Source organism: Leptinotarsa decemlineata, unplaced genomic scaffold, assembly GCF_025532065.1.
Source record: "Leptinotarsa decemlineata unplaced genomic scaffold, Ldec_3_MD MMD2_tig00003736_RagTag_RagTag, whole genome shotgun sequence".
Lineage (NCBI taxonomy): Eukaryota > Metazoa > Arthropoda > Insecta > Coleoptera > Chrysomelidae > Leptinotarsa > Leptinotarsa decemlineata.
The window spans coordinates 902,550-929,049 of NW_027412593.1; the positions used below are offsets into that span (position 1 = coordinate 902,550).

Genomic DNA, 26,500 nt, shown 5'->3' on the forward strand with positions numbered 1-26,500 from the left:
TCAAACAAAAATTTGTGGGAATATTCCAAAAAAAAGAAGAAAGCAATTTATTTGAAAATGAATAATTCGATGTTCATAAAAAAGTAGTTGTTCTGAGTAATTTTTCTACCATGTAATTCAATGTTCATATGTAAGTAGTTATTTCGAAACCAAATTCCCACAATTTTTTTTCCTATAAAGATGGAGAAGTAGAAAGCCAAAACACTTTCAGAACTTGCTATCTGATGGCAGCAATGGTAATTCGCATTCATATTAAGAAAATCATATTATTTCAAATGAAAGGTTCATCGCGTTTTGATCCTATCTTAAGCACCGAATTACTATGAATACAACTAAAATTCATTCAAACAATTCAACTTCGTCTACAATTATTGAAAAAAAAATTAAAAAGAGCCTGGGCATTCGCGTTCATAATATGATATGTAAAAAAATCAAATTATTTAAAGAGAATTTGAGTGTCGCTAATTCAAAAATAAGTCAATTATGAATTCGATAACAAACCCAGTCGATAAATCTTCCAGTCACTGATTTTTTCCGTAGGAACAACTTGCCAGAGAACGTTGTGTTTCCGGCAGAATTCAAATTCAAGTGTGGTACCATGACGAAAGGAAAGAATTGGTCGTGGCAGTTCTTGCTGCCGACGATTTGGCAGCCCGAGATGACAGCTTGGGTTTTGGATCACTTCCAGAAGCATATGCTAGATTGTGTTTATTGCCACTAACGTAAGTAATAATACAAGATTTGATAGACTAATGCATCAAAATGTTTCATCTGTTGATTCTAGATGATATTATTATTCAAATCCTTCTGTAAAACTGTTAATCATTTTTTTCCATTTCATGAAACGCGTTGTTTCTGTAACGTCATATTTTTCAAAATAGAAAGTTCACTCGTCTTACATTTTCTGCTATTTTAGCGCTGAAGAACATTGTGTACAAACGGAAGTAGCCCCTGCAAGCCAAAACCCCATATGGAACGCCAACCTCAGCTTTCCAGGTGTACCAGGAGATGAGCTGATGGAGAGGGTCCTGGAAATCACTTTGTGGGATCTAATCCCACACAACGAACATGCTTTCCTAGGTGAATGCTCAGTAGATATACAAAAGGCATTCCTGGATGATAGAGCGGTGTGGTGTAGGTGAGATACTTATATAGTTACATTTATCTTGAAGGTTCGCAATCATCTATATATTATCATCTTATTATGAAAAATCACAAATTACTTTTCATGAAATATGGATTAATGATATTCAAAACGCAATCGGCTGTAAAAATTTTTTCAGAAGCATCGTAAATCCTCATTCTACAGTTTAAATTGAGGAGGTTTTTTGGGAAAGATGGTTATTATTTATTCATTCATTTTGAAAAAGCATTCATTCATTCTCAGTAAGTAGTAGTAGTTTATTAATCACCAAATTACCTGTATTTATAAAAGCATACAATAGAAAAATGGGCAATCAAAATATTACGTTTCTATGTGATCTGGAGCAAGATTGAATAATTTGGGTCCAATGTATGTAATTGATCTTTGTCCAATAGCTTTGTTCATTTTCGGTATATCTAGGTTACTCGCTTTGAGTCGGGTTTCATATCCAAGTTGATGATTTTTTAACTCATTTCTATTGTGAAATATAAATATTATTAATTATTTAAAATAAAGATATCTCAAACTCATCAGATCACAATATTGGAATATTTGTGCCGATGGGATTTAAATTATAGATAATTTTGAGAAATCGTGTCTGTAGTAACATAAGCGGTTTTATAGTTGTACTATAGACCCCACCCCATCCTAGATTTCCATACATTAAGAGACACTGAAATAACGAAAAATATATACTGCGCATATCATTGATACTCAGTATATTTTTAAGTGTTCGAAAAACATACGGAAGGGCTCTGAATCTTTTACAAAGATAGTGTGATAAATTGAAGGACTGTCTTGAACAAATTCATTTCCGACAATATTTCACTAATCACTAACTAATTTATTCATTACAACACTTAGTAACTGACGCTCAATTTATTTCCACTATTTGAATATTTTGTTTAGCCGCTCGATTCACTTTCTGAACTGCCCTCTTGGATCGGGAAGACGTGCTTATATCGGTAAAGGTCCTTTCTAGAATTCTGTAATCGGTTCGGTACTAGAATTTTACCGGCGATTCCCGACTGCATTCTTTCGCGGTGATGTCATGTGTTTGTTCCATGAGTCGGCGGGCGTACTGGTCAAGTGCGGCTTCAGATTCGTCACAATAGTCTATATGTATTTTCGAATCAAGATTATGGTCAATGTGTATTCCGAGATATTTTAATGAACTGGATTTTTCAAAGTTATGTTATGTTTTCTTCTAGTTGAATGAATATTGATGTTTTATCAATATTTATTGTCAGTAAACTATCATCAAGCCAATTTACTATGGTGTCAATATCATTTCTTGTATGAGATATTACATCTTCCCGGGTTGTTCCATCAATTATTAGTACTGTTTCATCAGCATATGAGACCACTTTTTCAGAAATATCAATAGATAATACAGTGTGACCCATTTTTAATGGAAACACCCTCCTAAAATTTGAAGTTGTAAACCGATTTTAATAATTTTTTTTGAAATGTCAAGTACAAAAAGGTCTACCTTGGGACAAAATTTGAAATGTTTATTAAAGTTTCAGGGCATACTACGATATTTTTTCTTAGTCGAAAATCGGGATTTTTTATAAGCGATTTTTTTATTGTCATGAAATTTTGGTCAAACCTGTTTAGAGTGCCTCTAAACAGGTGTGACCAAAATTTCATGAAAAAATATTTATTATTAACAAAATTATGACAACTCAAAAATTCGAAAACTCACACAGCTAACAGTTACAAAAAACACCCTATATCAACAGATATAACCATGAGAATACTTTTTTTATGATTTGAACAATAAAGTTTTCATGCGAATTAACTAAAACTAAGACCTAATATATCAATTTAAATCTTAGTTGCCATGGAAATGACATTACAGTTTGACACTTATGAAAGATTTAAGTGTACTATTGTCAACAATATTCACCTAACAGTTCTTCGAATCATTTTGTGTCATGGCTGCAAGATTGAGCGTAAGAGAGAAAATTGAAATTGTACGCCTTTCGGGAGATGACGTTAGAAGTTCTAGAGAGGTTTGTAGAGTATTTAATGAGAGACATCCAGATCGTCCTCATATTAGCTGCGGTACGGTAAATAAAATAAATAAAATATTCAATGGAACTGGTGCAGTATCAAAAATGATGTTAAAAAGTAATCCTGTACAACGACGAAACAGGAATGACAGGAATTATCAAAATCATTTTAGATTATTTCGGAAATAATCCTAATGCCAGTATAAGGAATGCCACTTCAGATTTCAATATTCCACGAGAAACTATTCGGAGATGTCTCAAGGCGAAGAATATTAAACCTGTCAAGCCAAAATTTTTACACACACTTCAAGAAGGCAACGAAGCAAGACGCCTGGAATATTGTTTATGGGCCCAAGGGGAATATTTAAACAATAGAAATTTCCTAAAAAATATTTTATATACCGACGAAGCCACTTTCACTACAAATAGAGTAGTGTCATCACAGAATTGTCGCTATTGGGCAGCGGATAATCCTAACTGGGTAATAAACTGTAAAAGCCAGTATTCCCAAAAAAGCAACGTCTGGTGTGGGATATTGAACGAACGAATTATTGGTCCTTTCTTTTTTGAGGAAAACATTAATGCACAGAGGTTTCTAGAATTTTTAAACACAGAGTTTTGGGATGCTATTCATGAGCTGCCAATAAATGAACGATCAAATTTAATTGTCCAGTTAGATGGGTGTTCAGTTCATTATGCCAGAGCTGTGAGGAAATGGCTTAACGAACATTTTCCAAACCGATGGATAGGCTGTGGTAGTCCGTTTATACAGTGGTCACCCAGATCTCCAGACCTCACAGTTTTCGACTTTTTTCTCTGAGGACTTCTCACACAAAAGGTTTACAAAATTTGTTTGAGAGATAGAAATGAACTTTGTGCAAGAATTCGACAGGTATGTGCAGATATTAGCCCTCAAGACTGAGGAACGTAATCAGAAACATTCGTAAGAGCTACGCCACATGTATCGAAATACGTGGTGGATTAGTAGAGGCTACTAGAATATGAGTTAGAATTAATTGTTGCACTGAATCGAAACATTTCAATAATTAGTTATTAGTTACGTTAATTAAAATTTTTTGCTTCATTGTTAGTTGAATTGTGTGAATGTAATTCCGTTATTTTCATTAAAAATATTTATGCAATTTGTTTTTTTTTTCATCTGGCGGTACTTTATTGTTCAAATCATAAAAAAATAATATATTGTGACTGTTAGCTGTGTGAGTTTTCGAATTTTTGAGTTGTTCTTCAAAATCGTGAAAGACAATAATGATAATTTTCAAAAACTGTTCCGTGTTCAGGAAATGGAACTACCAGAATATTTGGTTGGAAAATTGTTTATACCAAATTAAAATTTTTTTCATACCTCAAATTGCTTGATAAAAGTGAGAATCAGAATATTCTATTTTATTTATCGTTTTGATGTCTATTGTGACAACTTAATTAGATAATTAGATAAGCCCTAATAATTACGACACTCATATCTGACCCAACATTCCACTCTTTTCACGTTAATTGAGCTTGACCTAATTTCGGTGAATTATTCGTTAATTAATATGAACGGATATCGGTTCATCACAATAGTTTGCAGTGAAGGTATATGGAAAATCGTGGAAAAGAAATGTTCTGCACAGAATATTAAGCACAGCCCCACAGAAATACGAGTACATGGCTCAATTTTATTTTTCCGGGAAATTGAGACTTTGGCATAACTCTGTTCATTGTTTCGAATATAATATAATGTAATGTAATAATCAATTGTTTTTTTGCTTCACCTATCCTAATGAGCTTTAATATTCCACTAGTTTGCCATTTTAAATGATTTTGTATCTTTACCGATGATGTGCACACAATTTGATACAGTCTTTTCATTCCAAAACTATACAAAATCTTGCAAAAAAAATGAAATCAACAGTACTCCAAATTGATATAGAAACTGAGGACTTTTACAAATTTGTAGGTTAGAAGACCCTAGGCAGTTGCGTGGCAAGTCACCGCACACCTCTCCCAGAGGCTCCATTGCTGCAGGAACAGGAAAAAGAAGCGATTTTGGCAATCAGAGAAGTGTTTCTGACGACGTAGACTCCATCGGAGAATGCGCTAGCCTTCTCCACCCTGACCATGCTTGGGGTTCCAGAAGAGGGTCCTCTCAATCGGAACAGTTGGAAGTTGAAGTCTATGAACTAGGAAAAGACTTTTCTAGATCTCTTCCTGGTTCGAGGCGATCTTCATTCCAATCTGCGCAGGAACAACAAGATCAAGACAGACCTGCTGTACCCCCTCCTGCTTCGTATAGTAGAGACAGAAGGCGAAGTAGTTGTACCAGAATGCTCAGAGATCCTGAAGAAATACTGAAATCTCTAAAAGCAGTAAAGGGAGAACTGGGGAGAACGATGAGTTTGTCAGGGGAGAAGAGACACAGAAGTAAGTGCATATTTGTGTACATATACAATAATCTCTTCAATGCTATATGATACATTGCTATATGAACTATGGTTCAAAAATATTTAGCTACAAAAATACAAGGTTTTAAATTTTCAAGAAAAAACTGGAAATAATTTAATATTTCCGAAACCATTTGAGATATATCAGTGATATTTTGTAAGCAGTGACAGGTGATGAAAGTTAATATTTTTTGTTAAAAAATAATTTTCAGCTTCACAGTGGCGTGGGTACGAGAATTGACTTGAATATTTCTTTAAAATAAAATGATACGCCTACAGATTTTACTCAAACATAATTAATTTCTGAACTCTCCGTTCAATTAAGGATGAAAAAGTTCTCCAATTTTTTTTCTTCGATACGTCATTCCTGAGTGTAAAAATGAAAATCCTTGTATTGTCCGAGATATTGTTGAAAAATGTCATTGTTATATTCGATCCTAATTTAGTTTTTGAATCGGTTGGGCAGTGACACATTTGTCGATACAAAAAGAATTATCCTGTATATTTATATTCAACACAGTTATAAATGATCACAATTGACTCGACTCAGTTCGATTATTTCCACTTCATAAGAGAAGACTCCAATTTGATCAATACTTTATATTCAAGTCTCTCCTGAACTTATTGAATTGATACAGCTTTTGAAACATCATCAGCTGTTCCACATCCAGTTTCACCCCACAAACTTTAGTTTGCATTCTTCTATATATAAAGATAGGTAACTTCGAGGGTCATAAACAGGAAAGATATCAACATATTTGGATAATTTTTATATGGTTTGGAAAAAATCGTTTAAAACATCACATCATGATACTTGTAAGACATTTTTATTATGTAGGAATACAATCAAAGTATTTATTGATTTTATGTCAGATGTCTGTGAAACCTAATTCAATATCCAGCGTGGTATTAGCCGGGAAAGTAGTTGTTTTCCGGCGGGCATTTACCAAAACCTACAGTGTAGGTAGTTGGTATAAATTAATATTCAAAAAATTTTACTCCAAAATACTCATTTTCAGACATTATATATAATGATTTTTTTGTATAAGTACTGCAGTTTCGTCCTATACGGACATTTTCAAACTTATACTTGTTTAAGTTTGAAAATGCCCGTAATAGTATAAGTACGTATTGTATGAGTTTGAAAATGTCCGTATAGCACGAAACTGCAATAACGTTAGTTACAAATAAAAAGTTTCATTTCTCTTTTCTTCAACATAAATAATGTTTGTGACAGTACTGCTACATTGCATGATTTGTAACTTTTTGAGTTATATACTCAATTTTCAATTCATCTTTTGAAATTCTACGTATATGAACATTTTATATATACTGTAGCAAATTAAAGAATTTAACTATCTTGAACAAGTTTATTTCGAGCAATATTCACTATCACAAACTAATTTATATCCAACACTTAGCAACTAACGCCTAATTCATCTTCACTATTCGAATTATGTGTTTGATCGCTCGATTCGCTTTCTGAATTCAGACTGCTATCTCTGGACGAAAATCGGGCCTTTTATATCGGTTACGATCGTTCTAGATTTCTCTAGTGGTTTCGGTACTCAACTAGAATTTAACCGGCGTTTCTGTCGACTGCATTCTTTCACGGTGAGTCATGTGTTTATTCGCTGGCTGAGATATCGGTCAGAGCCGGCTTCCAATAATAGAATTTTGTGTAACTGCGTACTTCTGTTGGAAATGACTCGATTTTTTTATCGGTTGCAGCGTGTGGTAGCGAAATTCGTTCCAAAATTGCAAAATTTTGATCAATGCATGAGCATCGCTTAGGAATTGTTGAATGACCTCAACGGCAATCCAGATATGCTTAAGATGATCATAACTGGTAATGAATCATGGGTTTATGGTCCAAAGTCCAATCGCCCCAATGAAAGACCCCAGAAGAGCTAACACCAAACGTCAAGGTTTCGCTCACTGTTTTCTTCGATTACCGTGGCTTAGTGCATCAGGAGTTCTTGTAAAATGGTCCTACGGTTGATAAAAAGTTATATCTTGAAGTTATGCACCGCTTGCGAGAAGCAATATGAAGAAAACGTCCAGTATCGTGGAAAAACATTTCATGGCCTTTGTATCACGATAATGCACCTGCTCACTCATCATTGCTTGGTCGTGTTTATGCCCAAGCCACCATATTCACCAAATTTTGTTCCCTGCGACTTTTTCCAAATTGTTTCGAAGATTCGAAAAAATGCTGGCACAAAGTGTATTATATCTGAGGGAGACTACTCTGAAGGAAACAAAATACAAATTGATGACATAATAGATATTATTTTGAGGAAAATGAAAATTCACCTTATTTTTTGAACAGACAGCATATACCTTTTCTAGTCGATGTATGAAAACAAACGCAAAATGCTCTCTCTATCCTGAAACTGATAAAATTAATTTAAGTTATCAGCATAAGATTTTTCTTGTGAAGGGCCAGATTTTCCAAAGCAATTATAGATTCATAAAGATTAAAGAAATAGTAGATTTAAAAATCAGTCGCACGGGTGTTCCGAAAAGAATAAACCAATCATGTCAATTTCAAACAGGATTTCTCTTGCCAGAAGAATAAAATGAAAATTGGTTTGAATGAATCAGTGATTTTGAGTTAAATTCTGTTGCAAAACACAATGGACAATTGAAAACTACAAAAGTTGAGATAAAAAAGTAATTAGAAAAATACAGAATTAGTTTTTACATAATTTATTCAAAACATAATTTTTGTCAACTATTATTAATTGCTTCTGGGTATACTCCCTGTCCCAGAATAAAATACTACTACCTTCTTTGATCTGAAATTAAAGTCAATCTAGTACATAGTGTGACCTCTAGTTTCTTTATCAAAGTCAAGAAGATGAAGTGCATAAATAATGTTTTCTTCCGTTTTCTCCAGGATCTACTAGTGGAGCCTCCAACAGGGACACTCGTAAAGACAGCGTAATGGAAATCGCAGAAACAGCTAAAGAGAATAGCCCCCCTTCTAGTCCAGAACGCACATCCCCGCCCCAACTTGGCCCCGGCCAAATCAAACCTCGAGGTTTTCGACTCTCCAGCACCCGCCCCGTGGAAATCAAGCTGGGTCTGCTGATGACCAAGGGCCAGCTGGAAGTGGAAGTCGTATGCGTGAGGCACATACCTCCGAGAGAAACCCCTCCAGACACTTATGTGAAGTGTTACCTGCGCGACGGTGACCGATGGTTGCAGAAGAAGAAGACGCGCGTCGTGAAGCACTGCTGCGAGCCTCAGTTCCGGCAGACTCTCAAGTACCAAGCTTGCGACGTTCTCGGTCGTAGCTTGGTGGTGATGCTCTGGGAAAGACAGGGTGGATTTGAGCACAATCAGGGATTAGGCGGAGCGGAGGTAATGCCTGAGTTTTTTGCTACTTGAGAGCTGTCTGATTCTCCAACTTCTTTCAGACACCTCTTGTGTCTTTTCATGACACTCAACAATCTTGTTCCATGTTCTATAGGGTTTTTCATTAGGCGCTTCCTTACTTGGATTACGTGGTCCATTAAATAGATGGATAAGGTCCTACCTAGAGAATAGAAAAATTATTGTGAAAATGGATAACACAAAATCAGACGAATATTCTCTTGAGCTTGGAACTCCCAAAAGAAGTGTTCTATGCCCCTCAATTTTTTTAACATATGTGAATGACCTTCCCGAGCTCATTCGCAGTAGTAGAACCTTTTTGTATGCGGACGACACCACCATTGTGGTGCTGAATGACTCCTCAAATTACTGGTCTGAAAATATGTTGATCTGTAGTCACAGCAAAACTGTAGTAATAGAATATCACATAAAGAATAGACCTGCAACAAACTACGAATACAACTTTGAAGATATCGTTTTGAAAACGTCTATTTCGTCACAACTTTGCAACTTCTCATTAGAAGAACAAATAAATTTCGTTTGTGAGATATTGAATGAAAGCTTTTATATACTCGTTAATCTGAAAAATATACTAAACATTGAGTCTCTTCTTCAAATATATCACGCATAGGTATATTCAGCTATATCTTATATACAGGAACGCGCCAAGTAACTTCGGCGCCGTCGTGCGAAATATTGATAAGCGCCTTTATCAAAATTACCAGGGTAGAAATATTATATTCAATCACTCCTTCCCATTTCAGCGTGGAAAACTGTGAAATTTTTTCTACATCTACCTAGATTTTTTTTTGAAAAAAACGATAAGTACACAGTACACTTATAAAAAATAATATATTAAACACTATATTGGCTATATTGCACAATAAAACAGAACAGAATAAAAACTATGTTAAAGTTATAAAACATTACTTAAAATTATTAAAAAACTGAAGATCAAATAAAACATATCTAGATTGCGATTCTTTTTTAAACAAATACACTTATTATGATGAAAACCAACGGAAATTTCTTATAGAAATTGAACTTTTCTTGCTTTACCTTTGGCAAATTCATTAATTACATTTTCAATATTCAGCTCCTTTAACAACTCAGATTCTATAGAAATAATAGCAAGATTTTCTAGCCGCTCCTGACCCATTCTAGATCTTAAGTAATTCTTAATTAGTTTAAGTTTAGAAAATGATCTCTTGGCTGAAGCTACAGAAATCGGTATAGTTAATAATATACGTAACGCAATAGTAATGTTTGGGAATGAGTGGGCCAAGTTATTTTTTGCAATGTAATTAAGTGTTTCTACTACAGATGTTACTTTTCCGTCACAAATTTGTAGAAATTGTAATTCGGTTAAAAGTTCCGTTCCGTCTATGTCTCTCTCGTTTCGATTTTTGTCAGTTAACGCTTCTTGAAGTTTTTTACAAAAATTAAATTGATCTTCATCAGAATACTTGCCGAAATCCTCAGTATTCCACAAAATTTTGAAAACATCGGCATGGGAGTATAAGAGCTCAAATCTCTCATTTACAGATGAAAGTGTAATATCTAGCATTCCAAAAAAACAGTTGACTTTGAATTTTAATTCTTGGTTTTCAATTGACTGATCTTCACTTTCATAGGAAAATTGTTTTTTTATTCTTCGTGGCCGTAAGGTTTCTGCACTTTTGAATTTCGCATCTACGTCCAAGGCAGTTGCCAATTCTTTGGCATCTACCAGCATCTCACTAAGCCTTTCTTCGCCACTTCGCCTTTCCGATAACGTTTTACAAGTTTAAACAAGAAAACTCTTGCCGGGAATGCGCGGCGCCTACACTTGTAGAGAAGACAAGTAAGTAGGTAGTTTAAATAGCATTAATTTCAAATTTCACCACCGGTCAGCATTGGTGAGTGATAAAATTTCACCATCGGTATTGGTAGAAATATTTTTTATGTTGATTTTTTGTAAAGTTTCAAAAAATCCTTAGTTTTGGATTGAATATTTATTCAATTTTGCCAACTCAAAGGGCGCCTTTAACGCCTTGGCGCCGTCGTGCGCCGCACGACCTTGCCCATATGGACGGCGCGTCCCTGCTTATATAATAATAATAATTGCTTTTATTGATAGAAAACAAAATACAGAGAAAAATATATATATATATGAACAAAAATATAAGCTCCTATGAAATTGCAGGATTCAATTTCTGACCATGCTACAGAGAAATGGCAACATGAGCCATCCAACCAAAAAACGTGTGCACCTTTGTAAACATAAACTCAAGTGCACCCAAACAAACATTTCACCAAACAAACACGATTAAAAATATACTACATAAAACAGTATGTAAGACACATTGAACTTCTTAAGTTCGTTAGGTTATTTGTTAAAGAGGTTATTTGTTAAAGTAATAAGAAAACGAGCTACGATAAAGGGAAGTTTTGTGGTGAAGGGGAGTGAGCAAGTTCTTGAATCTCAAATTAGTATTATGAACCTCGTTCCAAAACCTGTATGTATGCATGGAGGCAAGAATATTGGACTGTCAGTACCAATTTTACATGCCACTAGATTGTGATCGGAAGAAGTGGAACAATCAACTATAGCACGGTCTGTGATATCTAAAACTTCTGAACACATTAAAAGATCAATCAAAGAACTTCGTGTCGCACTGTAACGAATAGGTTCATCAACAACATGAGACAATACATAGGATTCTAAAATCCCATTCAAGTTCTTACATACCTGAGATGATGGATTCACAAGATCAATGTTGAGGTCTCCCCCGAACAGAATGTATTCATGGGTGGGAACTAGTGCTGATAGCACCTCTTCCAGATCAGCAAAAAAATCGTGCGCAAGGAAACTTGGGGCCCTGTAGAAAGAGCCAATAACATATTTTTCTTTGTTGAATATGAACGATATCCATACCTGCTCAGAGTTGAGAGCAATATTAAGGTTCAATACGTTAGAGTTTAGGAACTGCTTCACAAAAATGGCAACCATGGGAAGATTACTATCTTCTCCGGCCAGAAAAGTGAGAATCTCTGGAAGGGAGATTGAATGGCAAGCGCGGGTAAAGTACCTCGGCCTTCTAATAGACCGTAGGCTCACTTGGAACCCGCACATCATGTGCGTTAAGTCTAAGATCGAGGGTCGGATAGCTAGTCTGTACCCTCTAATCAATAGAAAATCCAAACTAAGCACGAAGAATAAAATCACCATCTATAACACGATGTTCAAGCCTGTCATCATGTATGCTTCAGGCGTCTGGGGACAAGCGGCTCCGTCTAACAGCAGTCCATTCAGTCGAGGAATCAGAGAGTGTTTGAAAGTACGGAAACTCATGAAAATCCGTTAGTTAGGGAAGCCACAGATTATGCTGTGGACGACCCCTCCCGATATAGAAGGCCCCGACACTCTGTCAAATGAGGTCCTCATGTCCCCCGTTAACGGATGAACAACTTTCTCATCCATCCCACCCCAGCCAGGTAGGGGTATCCCGTGAAGGTCGGCACTGATGTCTGAGGACTTCATGCCGTCATACCATCAGTCATGAACCCATTGGTTCTTCTCGAGACCAATAATCAGCCGAAAGGGTAGGGGAGCTGGACTACAAGCCTGAACGAAACGAGGATGACTTTCCACAAAAATGGCAAAACCCACACCGCGGGTATCTCGATCGCGACGGAATAACTGGTATCCGGGTAATGAGATAGACTCATCGGTTACTGTAGCAGACTGCCATGTTTCGGATATGGTAACAATATCGTATATATTGAACACTTTTTGCTCAAATTCTTGAAAATCACTGGACAAAAATATGGTATGTCACCCATAATTTCAATAAAGCAATCGATAAATATGGAGAATTAAGAGCCCTTGATGGTTCTAAAGCCTTTGACCGTGTGTAGCATGAGGGTTTGCTGGCCAAAATTCGATGCTATGGCTTGTCGTACCATTTCTGTGTATGGCTCTTCAGCTTCCTGAAAGAACACTTCCTGCAAGTGGCCGTCGATGGATATCTCTCGAATACTTTCACCATCAACGCTGGTGTTCCCCAGGGATCCATATTGTCTCCAACCCTCTTTTTTATTGTGTATCAACGACTCATTGGAAAAAACCAAGAATCCAATATATTGCTTTGCTGACGACAGCACACTTGTCTCGTCATTCTATTTGGATTCCAGGACATTAGCTACGAAGACACATCTTCACCGTTAGCAGGAGGTTATATGTCTTAAGTAACCAGGTTCGATTCAATGCCACAAAAACCCAGGCATCGGTTTTCTCCAAGAAGATAAATGTCTCACAACCGGATATAATAATGTTAGGTTAGACAATTCCCTTTTTGCTTCGATAAGTTTGTTGGGGATTAGAATGGACACCAATATGTCTTGGCACAATCATGTTGCTGGAATTGTGAAGGCTGCTTATCAAAAGCTTGGAATATTGTTCCGAACCAGAAAATTGTACAAACCTCAGCAACTTTTGATGCTTTATAAAGCTCAGATCAGACCTTCTTTGGGGTATTGTTTTCATGTATGGAGCTCTGCCCTCAAACATACCCTGAAGTTGCTGGATTCCATCCAGAAAAGGACCATCCGCCTGATTAGAGACTCGAACATCTCTTGCAACCTTGATAGCCTTCTATAGATACTTTCACGGAAGGTGTTCAAGTGAATCGGCACATTTGATTCCACAAATAGTGGTACATATCAGAAAAATGTGACGGACTGTGGCTGCTCATCGTCTTGAAGTTCAACTCTGTACACCTCGAACTTCATTGTTTAAGAACTCTTTCATCTGGAGAACTTTGTTTATGTGGAATAAACTTCTTGAGAACGTTTTTCCAAATTTATTTAATCTCCAGCGATTCAAATCCGATGCGAATCACTACTTTCGCACAGGCACCGCTCTGAGTGTTTGTTGCTCAAAAGCGTATACTCCGACTAATATTTGGCATGAAAAATCGCAATTCTTGTAGAGATTTTTTCAAAAAATGCCAAATCCCAAGTGTCGTATTTATTTAAATAAAATTCTGTGTCACATATTCAGGAATAAGCATACGTATCCTCTAAACAGTGACTCTCACTCCCATAGCAGTAGATGTAATAACGACATCAAATTAAGTAAACACAACCATTCGTTTTATAAAAAGTCCCCGAATAATGCTGGCTGCCGTTAATTCAATCGTCTGCCAGACAATATAAAAAAAGAGAGCTTCCCAACACTTTTTCCAGGTGACATCAACTCCACATGAGATGACCATGCCCTTAAATCGCTCGTGCAGAATATCCAGTGCGTCATCCAATTTAAGCCAAAAAAAGTTGGTAATCATCGACCTATAGTACTCGACGTTGACAGTGATGGCCTGGCCTACGTGATTCTAAAAGAAATATGGACCAATGACGCCGCCAGCCCAAAATCCACACCGAACAGTTACCTTTTCGGGATGCATTGAATGCTCTTGGATCTCATCGTCTCAAATTCGACAATGTTGTTTGTTCAAGAAATGGACCTCATCGCTGAAGATTATTTTTCGATGAAAATTGGGGTCAGTTGCCAACTGCTCCAGAGCCCATTCAGCGAACAGACGTCGTTGTCTACTATCGTTTACCTTCAGTTCCTGGGCCAAATGAATTTTGTACGGGTGCAGGCCGAGTTCTTGTAAGCGATGCGAAATCGACTGCCTCGGATTCTCCTGCACACTCTCACAGACTTCCACTTGCGTTTCGTCGACTTACGAGTGTTGATCGATCATTTAATGAACCAGTGGACTCAAATTTTTTCACTACATTGCGAATAGTCCATCCTGTCCTTTCCAGGAAGGTGGACATGCCATTAGGAGACAGCTCCTTTATATCGGTAGGTTACGCCAAGACTCGCCGACACTCTCTTATCGACGATAACTCCGGATACTCGCATAAGACATGCCTGTCCACTAGCCCCATAACATGGTGGCGTTTTCTTAGTTGACAGTGCCTGTCAGAAATCCTACTGTTGAGCGTTGGTTTTTGTTGGTCATCGCCTGATATTTTTTCGGCGCTAGCTTCCCAGGGTCGCCCAGGGTGATCCTGGCAAGTCTGCATCCTTTGATTTCATTCCATCTCTTAAGGGATTTAGCATGGGTGTGACGTGTGGCGCAATTGTCGAAATCATTAGGCCGTAGGTGTCACTGGGTCCTAAAATTCTTAGTCCAGCCATGCCCTATAACCCACCTTAGGATAATGTTATTATCTTTGGCTAAATCTTGGTGGTCCTCTAGTACTAGCTCTGAGGTAACACGTTGTCTGTTCAAGGCTAATATGGCTTGTCTACTATCAGTTGTTATGTTTTTACCTGAAATTCCTTTCCTGGTTATTTCTTTTGTAGAAATTGAGAAACCAGCCAGTTCTGTTTGAATCACGCTGGTATTTCCCATTCCCCACTTAATCATTAGGCTTAGTGATCTGAAGTAAACTCTACATCCTTCTTTGGTTTTTGAGCCGTCTGTATATATGCGTATTGCATTTGATTCTTTTTTCTGTTTCATTTGTATTTTGTAGGGTTTATTAAACACAAACCTGGGTTGCATCACTTGATGCCTGCAGGTTCGTAGTAAGCGCTTCTCGCCTACTTCGAGGTTTACACCAGTCATGCGCAATCGTAACATGGCAATTAACGCAACCTCCTTAACGTACAGGTCCAGAAGGGACAGACCAGTAATTAATTCCACTGCCGCAGTTGGTGTTGTTCTTATGGCTCCTGTGATGTTTAAACAAGCCAATCGCTGTATTTGATATAGTTTTTGGATGACCGTTGCTTGTACAACTTTCGGTCCCCATGCAATGGCTCCGTACGATAACATAGGTCCTATTATTGTCGTATAGATCCAGTTGATCACACGGCGTGAAATACCTCATGCGCGTCCCACTGTCCTCCGACATTCCTCATAAGCCACATATGCTTTTTTTGCTCTACTCTGTAGGTGAGAATTTTATGTTAGCTTCCTGTCGAGGATAGTATCAAGGTATTTCACCTCTTCAGAGTAGTTTAGTTTGCTTTTGAAGATTTCGGAAGATTTTGAGCCCGATAAACTTCTTTTCCTGGTGATTGATCGATAGTGGGTGTTCCTTACAACATGTTTCTATTAATTTGGGCCCATCCTGCGCTCTATCGCAAAGTGTGTTCACAAATTTGCCGGTCTGCAGGATAACTATGTCATCTGCATATGCATTTGTGTAGAATCCATTAATGTTGCGGTGATTAATCGGGGTATCCAGAACTATGTTCCAAAGAAGGGGAGATAAATCCCTGCCCTGTTGTCATCCCCTCAGAACACCCATTTTGATGAAACAATTTTATTATTTGCATATGTTGTTGAATGCTATATCCATCTATGATGATTTGCCAACACAGAATGAATAAATGACAACTAATTTGATAGATGTAGCTTCAACAAGATGGCCGTTATCAATTGTCAAAGTTCGGAATTGCCTGTTGGAATACCCTTTCCTCCTATGAAGGAGGTATACCTACTTCTTAGAAAATAAATGGTTATCACTACTACTCCTTTCTTGAGTTGTATCAATGGTGGTTGTGGTACCAAAACTACAGAACTTCAAATTGCCCTCTGATGGGTTACGCACGAATTATTTTTTTAGGCCACAATATTGATAGATTGGAAATTCTTCCTCAATACTTAGTCTTCATTCCTAATTTTATCGTTATAAAAAATCAGGCCGCCATTGAAAATAAATTCTCCAATATATTCTGATTAAGAATTTGTTTTTATATTTTATTTTGCAGGTGGCCTTGGATTCCGTAACGCTCACGCATCTAACAACGGGCTGGTACCCGTTATTTCCAATACATTCCTTGGGGTCTGATTCCAACGACTCACCTTGACCTGGGATGGACAGCCCTACAGAAAGTTCAACCGAGTGAACGTATTTCGTTCGGATTTGTAGCATGGTGATCGATGAATTTGTTCATTACCTCATTTTCGAAAGTTCATTCTAGTCAGAGGTTTCGTCAAGTGCAACAGGCTGCTCACTTTATTTTCAATGCAAACGATCATCTTTGAGAAAGTATCAAATATCCATATCAAAGAATGTAAACTTTCACGGCCGGGGATAACTCAGTGAAAGCTATTTTCCGGGTTTTTTGGCCATGGTCTGCAGGTTCTTATTCCTGACGTTTTGTCTACCACTGCGGTCGATTTCATCAAAGGCGATGTAGTAATGATCGGAGTGCCCAAGTTGGTGTTCTAATTGTTGTTCCTGTTGTTCTCAACGGAGAAACTACGATGTTGGATTGGATTAAATGACATTATTTGTGTACCATGTAGTGGTTCCAAAGTAGACATTGGAAGCATGAAAAAAAAGTATAAGTACCAGTCTCTCTGAACACAAGATAAATTGTCGACTCGGACAAATCGACGAATCAGCTGTAGCCGAAAATGCTCTCAACAAAGAAGGCACTCACACTATCTCATTCGAAGTAATGCTTGATAAAACTCAAAATTACTATCTAAGAATGTGTAGAAAAGCAATAGAATTTCAAAAACACAGGATAATTTCAATAGAAAAGAAGAGGCAATGAACATTAATAAAATCTGGCTATCTGCCCTTAATGGAACACAAACAAGCTCAGGTAATCTAATCAAGAAAAACCAAGCCACGACCACCAATAATAGTGTGAAGCCAGAGTCAAATACCAGCATCAGTTTCAGCGTTGAAAACAACTCTAGCACCGATTCGGGCACTGCGACCGTTACCACATTGCCTTTGACAATATCTACCGCAGTAGTAGACAAAATGGCAGGCATGAAAACCTGTAGACCACGGTCAAAAAAACCGGAAAAAAGCTTTCACACAAATATACATATCAATCAAAATATGGATCAGCAAATCCGTAGTAAATTATTTCGAGTCACCACTGGCAATCTTAAAAAAAATCATTTTTGTGAAGGAAAAATAGGTTTTTTGTCGATTTTTCTGTAAGTTTTCACAATACAAAATAATGAAAATCGTAATAAAAAACCTCATAAAGGAATAGATCGGGCAAACTTCTAGATCACCCCGACAAGTTACAGACTATTTTGTACAAATAATTGGTAATTTGTATTTTAAAATTTTGCCTATCATGATAGGCAGATATTTATCGAAATAAGAAAATAAATATTTCGAGATGAAATTTCGAAATCTCTCCCAACTACCTACATAGTAGGTTCTGGTGAATGCCTGCCGGAAAACAACTACTTCTCCGGCTAATACCACATCGGCTATTGAGTTACATTCGACATATTTTCATGCAAGATTTCTCATCAGTGCAGGAATGATCCGACCCAAACAGCAAAGTGCTAAGAACTCGAATAATTCCAACGCGGCTCATTTGCATGTATGACACCTTCGTCCAAGATAAAGATTGTTAACTGGTAACAGCTCCATCCCGTTGCGCAATGTCCCAAGCGGAAAAAACATCCTTTGGACCAATACTCTAACAGATTTTTTGAAAGTGGTTGACAATGTTTCATGGTGAATTTCACTAGTTCGGAGTTCTATTGTTTAAAATTATTCTAATATGATTTCAAATGTCTGACAGAACAAATACAATTGAAATGAATAGCTGAAAATATTAAGGTGAGTAGCTCTGATACGTGCTAGTCCATTGACCTACAGTGTAGGGAGTTGAGACTGACCTGAACGAATTGTTCTTTTGGATGATTTGATTATTAGCCAGTCTTCAGTATGTCCATTGACTATATGTGAAAAGTTTTCTTTCCCTATACGAGGAATTGGGCAAATTTCGGATATGCGGTTGGTTACCTCGTTCACAGGCAGATGGGGCCATGACAAACCGATTGTTCGTTGTCCGCTTCAGCCTAGTTCGAGGAATGATGCTCTGAAGGAATTAGATTTTCAATTATCGGAAATCATCGACTCTATGTTGATGATAGATACTTCCTTGCACTGACGAGGGCTCAAACAGCCCGAAACCGGTCTGCAAGTGTGTTCCAATGATTAAAAATCTATTGCGGCAGTTGTATCGCCAACGGCATAGGGTATAGACAGGAATAACTTCAGTGCAGAATCCTGCACTGACACCTGTCGGATATGATCCAACGCCCTTCGTGGTATTAGCCAGGCGAGTAAATGTTTTCTGATAGGTGTCAGTCCATTAACCTACATTGTAGGGAATTGAGACTGGCCTGAACGAATTGTTCTTTTAGATGATTTGAATTATATTAAGCAATGGAACGTGAAATGGTATTATATTAAAATAAAAATAAGCAAAAAAATTAAAAATTCAACAATCAAGAATGAAATTTGAAACATTTCGAGTGTAAGTATCCACAATCGTCTTCGGGTATTGACTGGACTATTCCTCCGAGATATGACTATTTATAGGTCATTCAAACGCTTTCACCTATCTTCTCTTTTTTTTTAATTTGAGTTGTTTATTTCCTCTCTCCTCTTCACCAGTTTAACAGGAGTGGGCCGTTTTTTCGCTTGATTACAAGTTTTCATTTGTTGCGAATCTCTATGCTAGCTTGGATGAATACATTGTTGGACAACATATATGCAGCTTCTTTGAACTTTCTCTTAAACCAGCGTTTTTCTCTGTAGATGTTATCAGGTTGGGACCACTTGATGTTATGTTGATGATTCCAAACATGCTCTGCTATTCATGATTCGATGATTTCTCCTCGCTGTGTGTTTCTTTTGTGCTCGGCAATGTGGACTTTCAATGGTCTCTTAGTTTCACCGATATAGTAATTGCTTAATATGATTAATATTTTCAGCTATTCATTTTAATTTCATTTGTTCTTTCATAGATTTCTAATCACATTAGAATCATATTGGACGATGGAAGTCCGAACCGATATAATTCACTTTAACAGAGATCAAACCGTTTCTGAAGACTATATCGAGGAGAGTAACAAACGTATAAGAAAAATAAATGTTTCGAGATGAAATCTCAAAATATTCATCCCTCCCAACTACCGCACCGTAGGTTCTGGTTCTCCATCTTCAGAATTCGAAAAATCGAGTATGAAAAGCTTTAACTTTATTTAAAATTTCTCAGTAAACATTAGCTTTTTATGTTATGTTGGGTTAGGTTAGGTCCAAAGTGAGTGGGTCTATTTGAGTCTCCACCGCAACCCGCAAGTGTTTATTGTGGCTCACACCTATTCACACTCGACCAAATAAACCCAGCTTCTTAACGAAGCCAATTAGTTTGTATGGTGAGTGGTCTTTCAGGTCAGATGATAAAAGTACGGCTCCGAACTCTAAAAACCTGATTCGGTCCCCAGCGGGGTAGGCACAAAGTATGTGCTCCGCTGTTTCATCATTTTCCAAACAGAGGTAACACACACTATCTTCTGACAGTCCGAGTCTCTGCATATGATGACTCAAATGACACTGACCTGTAAGAGGGCCTGTTAGACATCGTAGTTTATCCCTACTGTAGTCCAACAACTGTTTGGTATCAAGTTTAGAAGGGTGAATAAACGCCTTGAAGTGAGCCAATCCTGGAAGATTCTGCCAGAAGTCCATGAATCTTCTTGTCATCCAGGTGTTCAAAGCGATGCCAATGACAGGTTCTAGTCCGATGAAGCTGCTTGCAGCACCCTCCTTTGCAAGGGAGTCAGCAGCCTCATTGCCTTCCAGGCCAGTATGGCCAGGAATCCAGACCAGAGGCAATCTGTTAAGTCTTACTATTGAGGAGAGTCGTTTTCGGCAATTCGCTACCAATTTAGACGTTGCTCGGTAGGAGCCAAGAGCTTTCAACGCCGCTTGACTGTCCAAGAAAATTTTTATTGACTTGTGTATGAGGTTGGATTCTACCCATATCTCCGCACACAATTCAATAGCGTAAATTTCCTAGTCAGATTTGGCCTCATAACCATTTATGATAAGTGCCTATACAAGCCTTAGCTCTTTTTTTTGATAGACAAAATTATTAAATACCCCAAATAACATTGAATCAACGCAGTAACTTATCGGGGTGAGATAGAAGTTAACTCGTTCTACACCAATAGTACCAACAATTTTTTTTATTTTGAATTGTGGAACTTTTTCCCAGAAAAATCAACAATAAGCAGTAGGATGCCTAAAAGTAAAACGATTCTTTAGCATTTAGAAAACAACTTATGCTTGAGGTTATATATCTATGAAAAACCATGTATTACTGTTTTTTTTTTTCAGAAATGCCTTTATTTCCTTTTATAACAGTGCCTGAAAAATTTTCTTCAGTTGATTCTATAAGTGAACTATTGCCCGTAGCATTTTGGAACACATGTTATGAACAGTACATGCACAAAGCTTGAATGTGATCCCCACACATCATTCTCAGGGATGGCGATGTCCCTTCTGAAAAAACAGCGTCTGTAATCATTAAAAAAATAGAAATAAAATGAACAGCCTGTTCTCTTTTGAAACGTTTGAATGAATAATTTCGCCCTTTAAAAAAATTCACTTGAAATATTGCCTCCCAGAATATTTTTCAATGCTGATCAAAAATCATTTGGTCCTACTTAATTCTCACATGAAACTATTATTTCTTATTCCCTTTTCTTGATCTTTCAATTGAAAACTGGAACGATAAGTGCCTGAAAGAATTAAGAAAAACTCGGATTTGATCTATTGGAAGAACTTGTTTGTAGCTCTGTAGAGAGTACCAACTTTCAATGTGTGTGATTTTTTATGCTGTGTAATTGTAAATATTTTTTGTTTGAGTTATTCAAGCACTAACAAGAATCACTTACCTGTATATCAACAAGTTCTTCCATAAATAAATATCAATATATTAACGAAGAATGGGATTGAAATATTGATGCACTGAATAAACACCAAATTTCAATGAATTTTCTTTTACAAAATGAAAATTACTATATTTCTTTTTATTGTTGGTTGTTCAACAGTAGATATGTGTGTGGACATTAATAGAAATGTGTATCATACGAATCTTCAGGACAACGCAAAAAATAAACCAAAAGAGTCAACTTTCTAGAACCAAATTGAAACCGAGAATTGAATGTGCAACTAGTTCTGTAAATTCAGAGCGTCGCACAAAAAAACAAGATTACTTCACACTTTATCTTTAAGTAATTCAATATCATAAATTAATCATTTTCATGTTCATATTGCTAACTCAACTCATATCATTGAATTAACTGAAGAGTAAGTTGAGTGGGTGAGTTGTCACACTCATACTCGTATATCACTTCAGCATTTCGTTTTTTGCATCTCTTCAGTACTTTTGAAGAACAATTTTTCTTCGTCTTTTTCAAAGGCAAAAAAAAATCACGATTTTTTACATAGGAACATCATTTTCTAAGTGAATTTTTCGAGTTATGTAGGTAACCCTTCGGAACATTTTTTGAACTAGATACAATCACTAGATTCAATGAGATTTCCAGCAATAGATGGAATAACCACAAAAGGTATCGAGGAAGTCTCAAATGAAATTATGTTAGTTCTTACTCACCCAATAAATAATATATAACGTTAGATTACATACAAAAAAATTCAACAAATAAACAACAAGCAAAACGTAAATGGCATATCACTAGAGGACAGTGACCCGGTAATGTCAAAAATGCCAGATAATTAATTTCGAGACTGGTCAAGGGAATCAAGATAGTATATGAGTTAACCTTTATATATTGGCTCCCGTTGCTCAACCACCACAAAAGTTTGATAGGGAACCTTCAACGTATAATATATTACTGTCAGCTCTTGCTTTGCAGTGTTATATCAGATAAGATGATATATATTTCCCTTTGTTCGCTGGTTTCCACGACAAACTCGTAGGACCTTTCTTCAATAGGCAAGAGTTCTTTGCATAGCTTATTGCGTTGAGATAAGAAATCCCGTCAAGGTCAGTAACACTTTTAACTGGATTTATGAACCACATCCGTGGTATCTTCTGCCTACGATACAGATTCTGTTCCAATCTGTTCCAGAAATTATTTAGGGGTTTGGGATAGGCCGCATTGATTGATCTTTCGATATCCCCGCCAGAAATCTGCGAAACCTGTTGTATTTGTTGATATTCGTTTTTGAGTTGTCTCTGCTGATACAATTTTTGTTTCAGGTATTGTAATCCATATCGCATTTCCAGAAGGTACATGTTAATTATCCATCTGCTTTTTGTTCACCTCGTCTGAAACCTGTTCATTCATTTTTTTTTTCAATTTCTTCGATAATTTTCAATCGTTTTTGACTCCACTTTGCCAGTGAATGTATGCATTTTTTCCAGAGTTCTTTGACTTCACTTCGAACTGGCTTACCTTTATCTGGACTATCAAAATGTATCTTTGCACTTGTTCTGTTATTTCTTTATGTGAGATTCGTAGAGTCTCTCCAGAGAGTGTTGAAGTGTTCTTTCATACAAAGGTAACCAATTGGCAGCTAATTTCTCAAAACTTGGGCCAGAATAGTAAATTTCAATAACGTTTCAAAATCACATTGCATGATAAGTATCATCAAAAAGTTTGATGAGTATGTATATATCATAAAGATATCATTTTTATTGTCCAATAATAATAAACAGCTTTATTTCAGAGTAGAATACAAACTTGTATTGCACAAAAGGTCGGTAACATAGAATGAAATGACCAAGGAGATTCAGATTTTTTTGTTATAAATATTTTCAAATAAATGTTCCAGTGAGATATGCGTTCAAATCATAGGGCTCTAAGTCTATGAGAAGCTTTTTTTAGTAATCTTTTGGAAACTCCAATTTTCTTAGTCTGTTTTATTCTGTTAGGAAGATGGTTGAAAAGCTTGATTCACATATAGTGGGCGCTTTTTTCAGTTGCTGTTAGTCTATGAAGGGAATACATATATTAATTTGTTCTAGTGGGATACTTCGAGCAGGTATATTCTCAGTGAAGATGTGTGAATTTTTATAAATGAACATTAGGCATTCATAGATATAAATCGCGTAGATTTTCATTATATTGGTAGATTTGAATACTGTTCTGCAAGTTTGGTTATAATTTGAGTTGCTGATTCCTCTCATTACTTTTTTTTGAACTATGTGAAGATTTTTTCAATATTTCGATTGTTACCCCAAAATATAATTCCGTATCGAGTAACCGATTGGAAGTTAGCCGTGTATATTGTTTTTGTAGCCTCGTTGTGCAGATATTTTGATGTTACTCGAATTCCATACGATATTCCACTTAAGTTATCAATATGAAAAGACCAAGTCATGCTCTCGTCGATGTGGATGTCTAAAAATTTGGTGTTGTGGGACAGCTCAAAAGAAGAGTTTTGAAGGTCCACCCTAACTGGATAATCAATGTTGTCTTGGTTTGTTCTAAACAAAATAATATATGTCTTCGATTCATTTAGTACAAGTTTATTTCTATCGAACCAGTACTTAGTTTTGTTGAATAGATCTGTACTGTTTACCACCATCTCTGGGAAGGTTTCACCACCTGATAAGAGACTTGTGTCATCTGCGAAAAAAACTGAAGTTGGTTTAGGTTTAGATTACATAAGTCATTCAAATAAATGACGAACAAAAGAGGGCCGGCAATGCAGAATTCCCACGTCTGTGATGATCTGATAGATAGTATTCAAACCACTTTAGTGCTGAACCTCTTATTCCATATCTTTCTAATTTTATTAACATTAGTTGATGATTCAAGCAGTCATATGCTTTGGATAGACCCAAAAACATCCCGAGAGCCATCAATTTTGCTTCCATCATGTTCATTATATTTTGTGTGAGCTGATATATGACCGTTTGTGTTGACGTACCCTGAAAGTATCCATGTTGAAGCCTACTAAATGAATTACGTTGATTCATAAACTCTATAATCCTCACTGACATTGCTAGTTCGAATAATTTCGAAAAACTGGGAGGGATGCATATCGGTCGGTAATTTTGTAGACTCTCTGGATCACCTTTTTTAAAGATTGGCTTCACAATGGAGGTTTTTAATCATGTTGGGAATATGCCATACTTCGGTGAATTATTGATGATATAGGCTATGATTTCGTTGATGGCAATAAAGCTTTCTTCATAATACTGGTAGGAATTTCATCTTCTCCACTGGAATGTTTATTTTTTAGTTTTCTAGATAGATCTATGATTTCATCTGGGGTTATGGATCTCACGAACATCGACTGCATATTTACAGAGATATCACATTGAAATGGACTATTTGAGGAAATTGCCGGTAATTGAGGTACCATGTCTACCAAATATTTATTGTAATCATTAACTATTTCGTTTGGGTCACCCTTTATGCAACACTCTTCATTTCAAACTATTCACGGTATTTCGGAATAAATGCTCCACATGCATTTTGATTTATTATCAAAATGGGAAATTATCTCCGAGTATGAGTCCTTCTTTGCGTCAATTAATAAATTGTTGTATTCGTTTCTCACCTTGTTGTACATATGTTTGTATTGGACATTATGTTGTGTCAACACCAAAAGTGTGTCTAACCTGCTCTTACAACTTGTATTACAAATTGTTTAATTCATAATTAGAAGTAACACTGGAACACCTGGCTCAGAATAAATCCAAAGCAAGCATTTTTCCCAATCACCAGAAATGTAATACTTTTCTCAACGCGGGTTTCACCAACCAAGTTGGCGTCTTCAGAAGATGAAGTTTTTCTTCAACTCCCGAAGAGAAAAGTATTGCATTTCTGGTGATTAGGAAATGTGCTTGTTTTAGATTTGTTTGATTCGCGTCGAATTTCCTTTGACCTGAGTCAGTATTGAAAGGCTGAAGCACGTTGTGAGAAGGCTGCTGTTCATTATCAACTTCTTCATTGATTCTAAAAGTGCAAACAAATTTTTGTTTTAATAAAAGTAAAATAACAGTAATTTTTATCTCCCAATAATTTGAGGTTATGAAGAGAGGGTATGTTCATAGAGAAACACATACCTACAGTTGATAACAAAACTTCAAAATTTAAACAGGTATTTAATCTTAAGTGGGAGCATTGTTTTCTTCAGAAGAAAAGATGAGTAATCTGTTTTCAGAATATACTGAAGAGAGGAAAAAATGATGATGCAGGTGTTGATAAAAAATATTGTGGCACTCACAGTGCAGACTCAAAATAAATATTTGAGTGCTTTACCATATGACGGTAAAACATTTCAGCATAATTTCATATTTTGCAAAATTTATTTCTGGGATTGGGCATAAATGTATATCAAGTTCGATCATTTTCATTGAATCATATCAATAGATCAAAATGGTACAAAGTCATATCGATATTTTAAAGATTATAAGGACCAACATTTTGTACATTTTTATTATAATATTTTCGAGAAAGAAAGTGTATACATGCACCATCTGAAGATCATCCACTTTCTTAACGGAAGAATTAGGAACACATTTCTTTTATCTTAAACTTTTTCCGGTATCCTCCTTTCATATCATATCCTATCATTTAACAACCAGATTCATATTCAATATAAATAAATGAATTGAATATCCAAAGATGGGCCTTGCTTAAATGCCATATCCTATAGAGATTATGTATCATAACTAAACCCAGTCA

The 26,500-nt window shown here is 36.4% G+C and overlaps 1 protein-coding gene across 1 annotated transcript; it reads left to right on the forward strand.

Annotated features, from left to right (window-relative positions):
* Positions 1-355: 355 nt before the first annotated feature.
* Positions 356-20,329, forward strand: LOC111509180 (regulating synaptic membrane exocytosis protein fife). Its single transcript, XM_074178232.1, has 5 exons — positions 356-722; positions 917-1,138; positions 5,120-5,583; positions 8,506-8,972; positions 16,762-20,329. Exons 2-5 carry the CDS (start codon positions 1,017-1,019, stop codon positions 16,858-16,860), a joined length of 1,152 nt encoding a protein of 383 aa, XP_074034333.1. The 5' UTR covers positions 356-722; positions 917-1,016; the 3' UTR covers positions 16,861-20,329.
* The last annotated feature ends 6,171 nt before the right edge of the window (positions 20,330-26,500 follow it).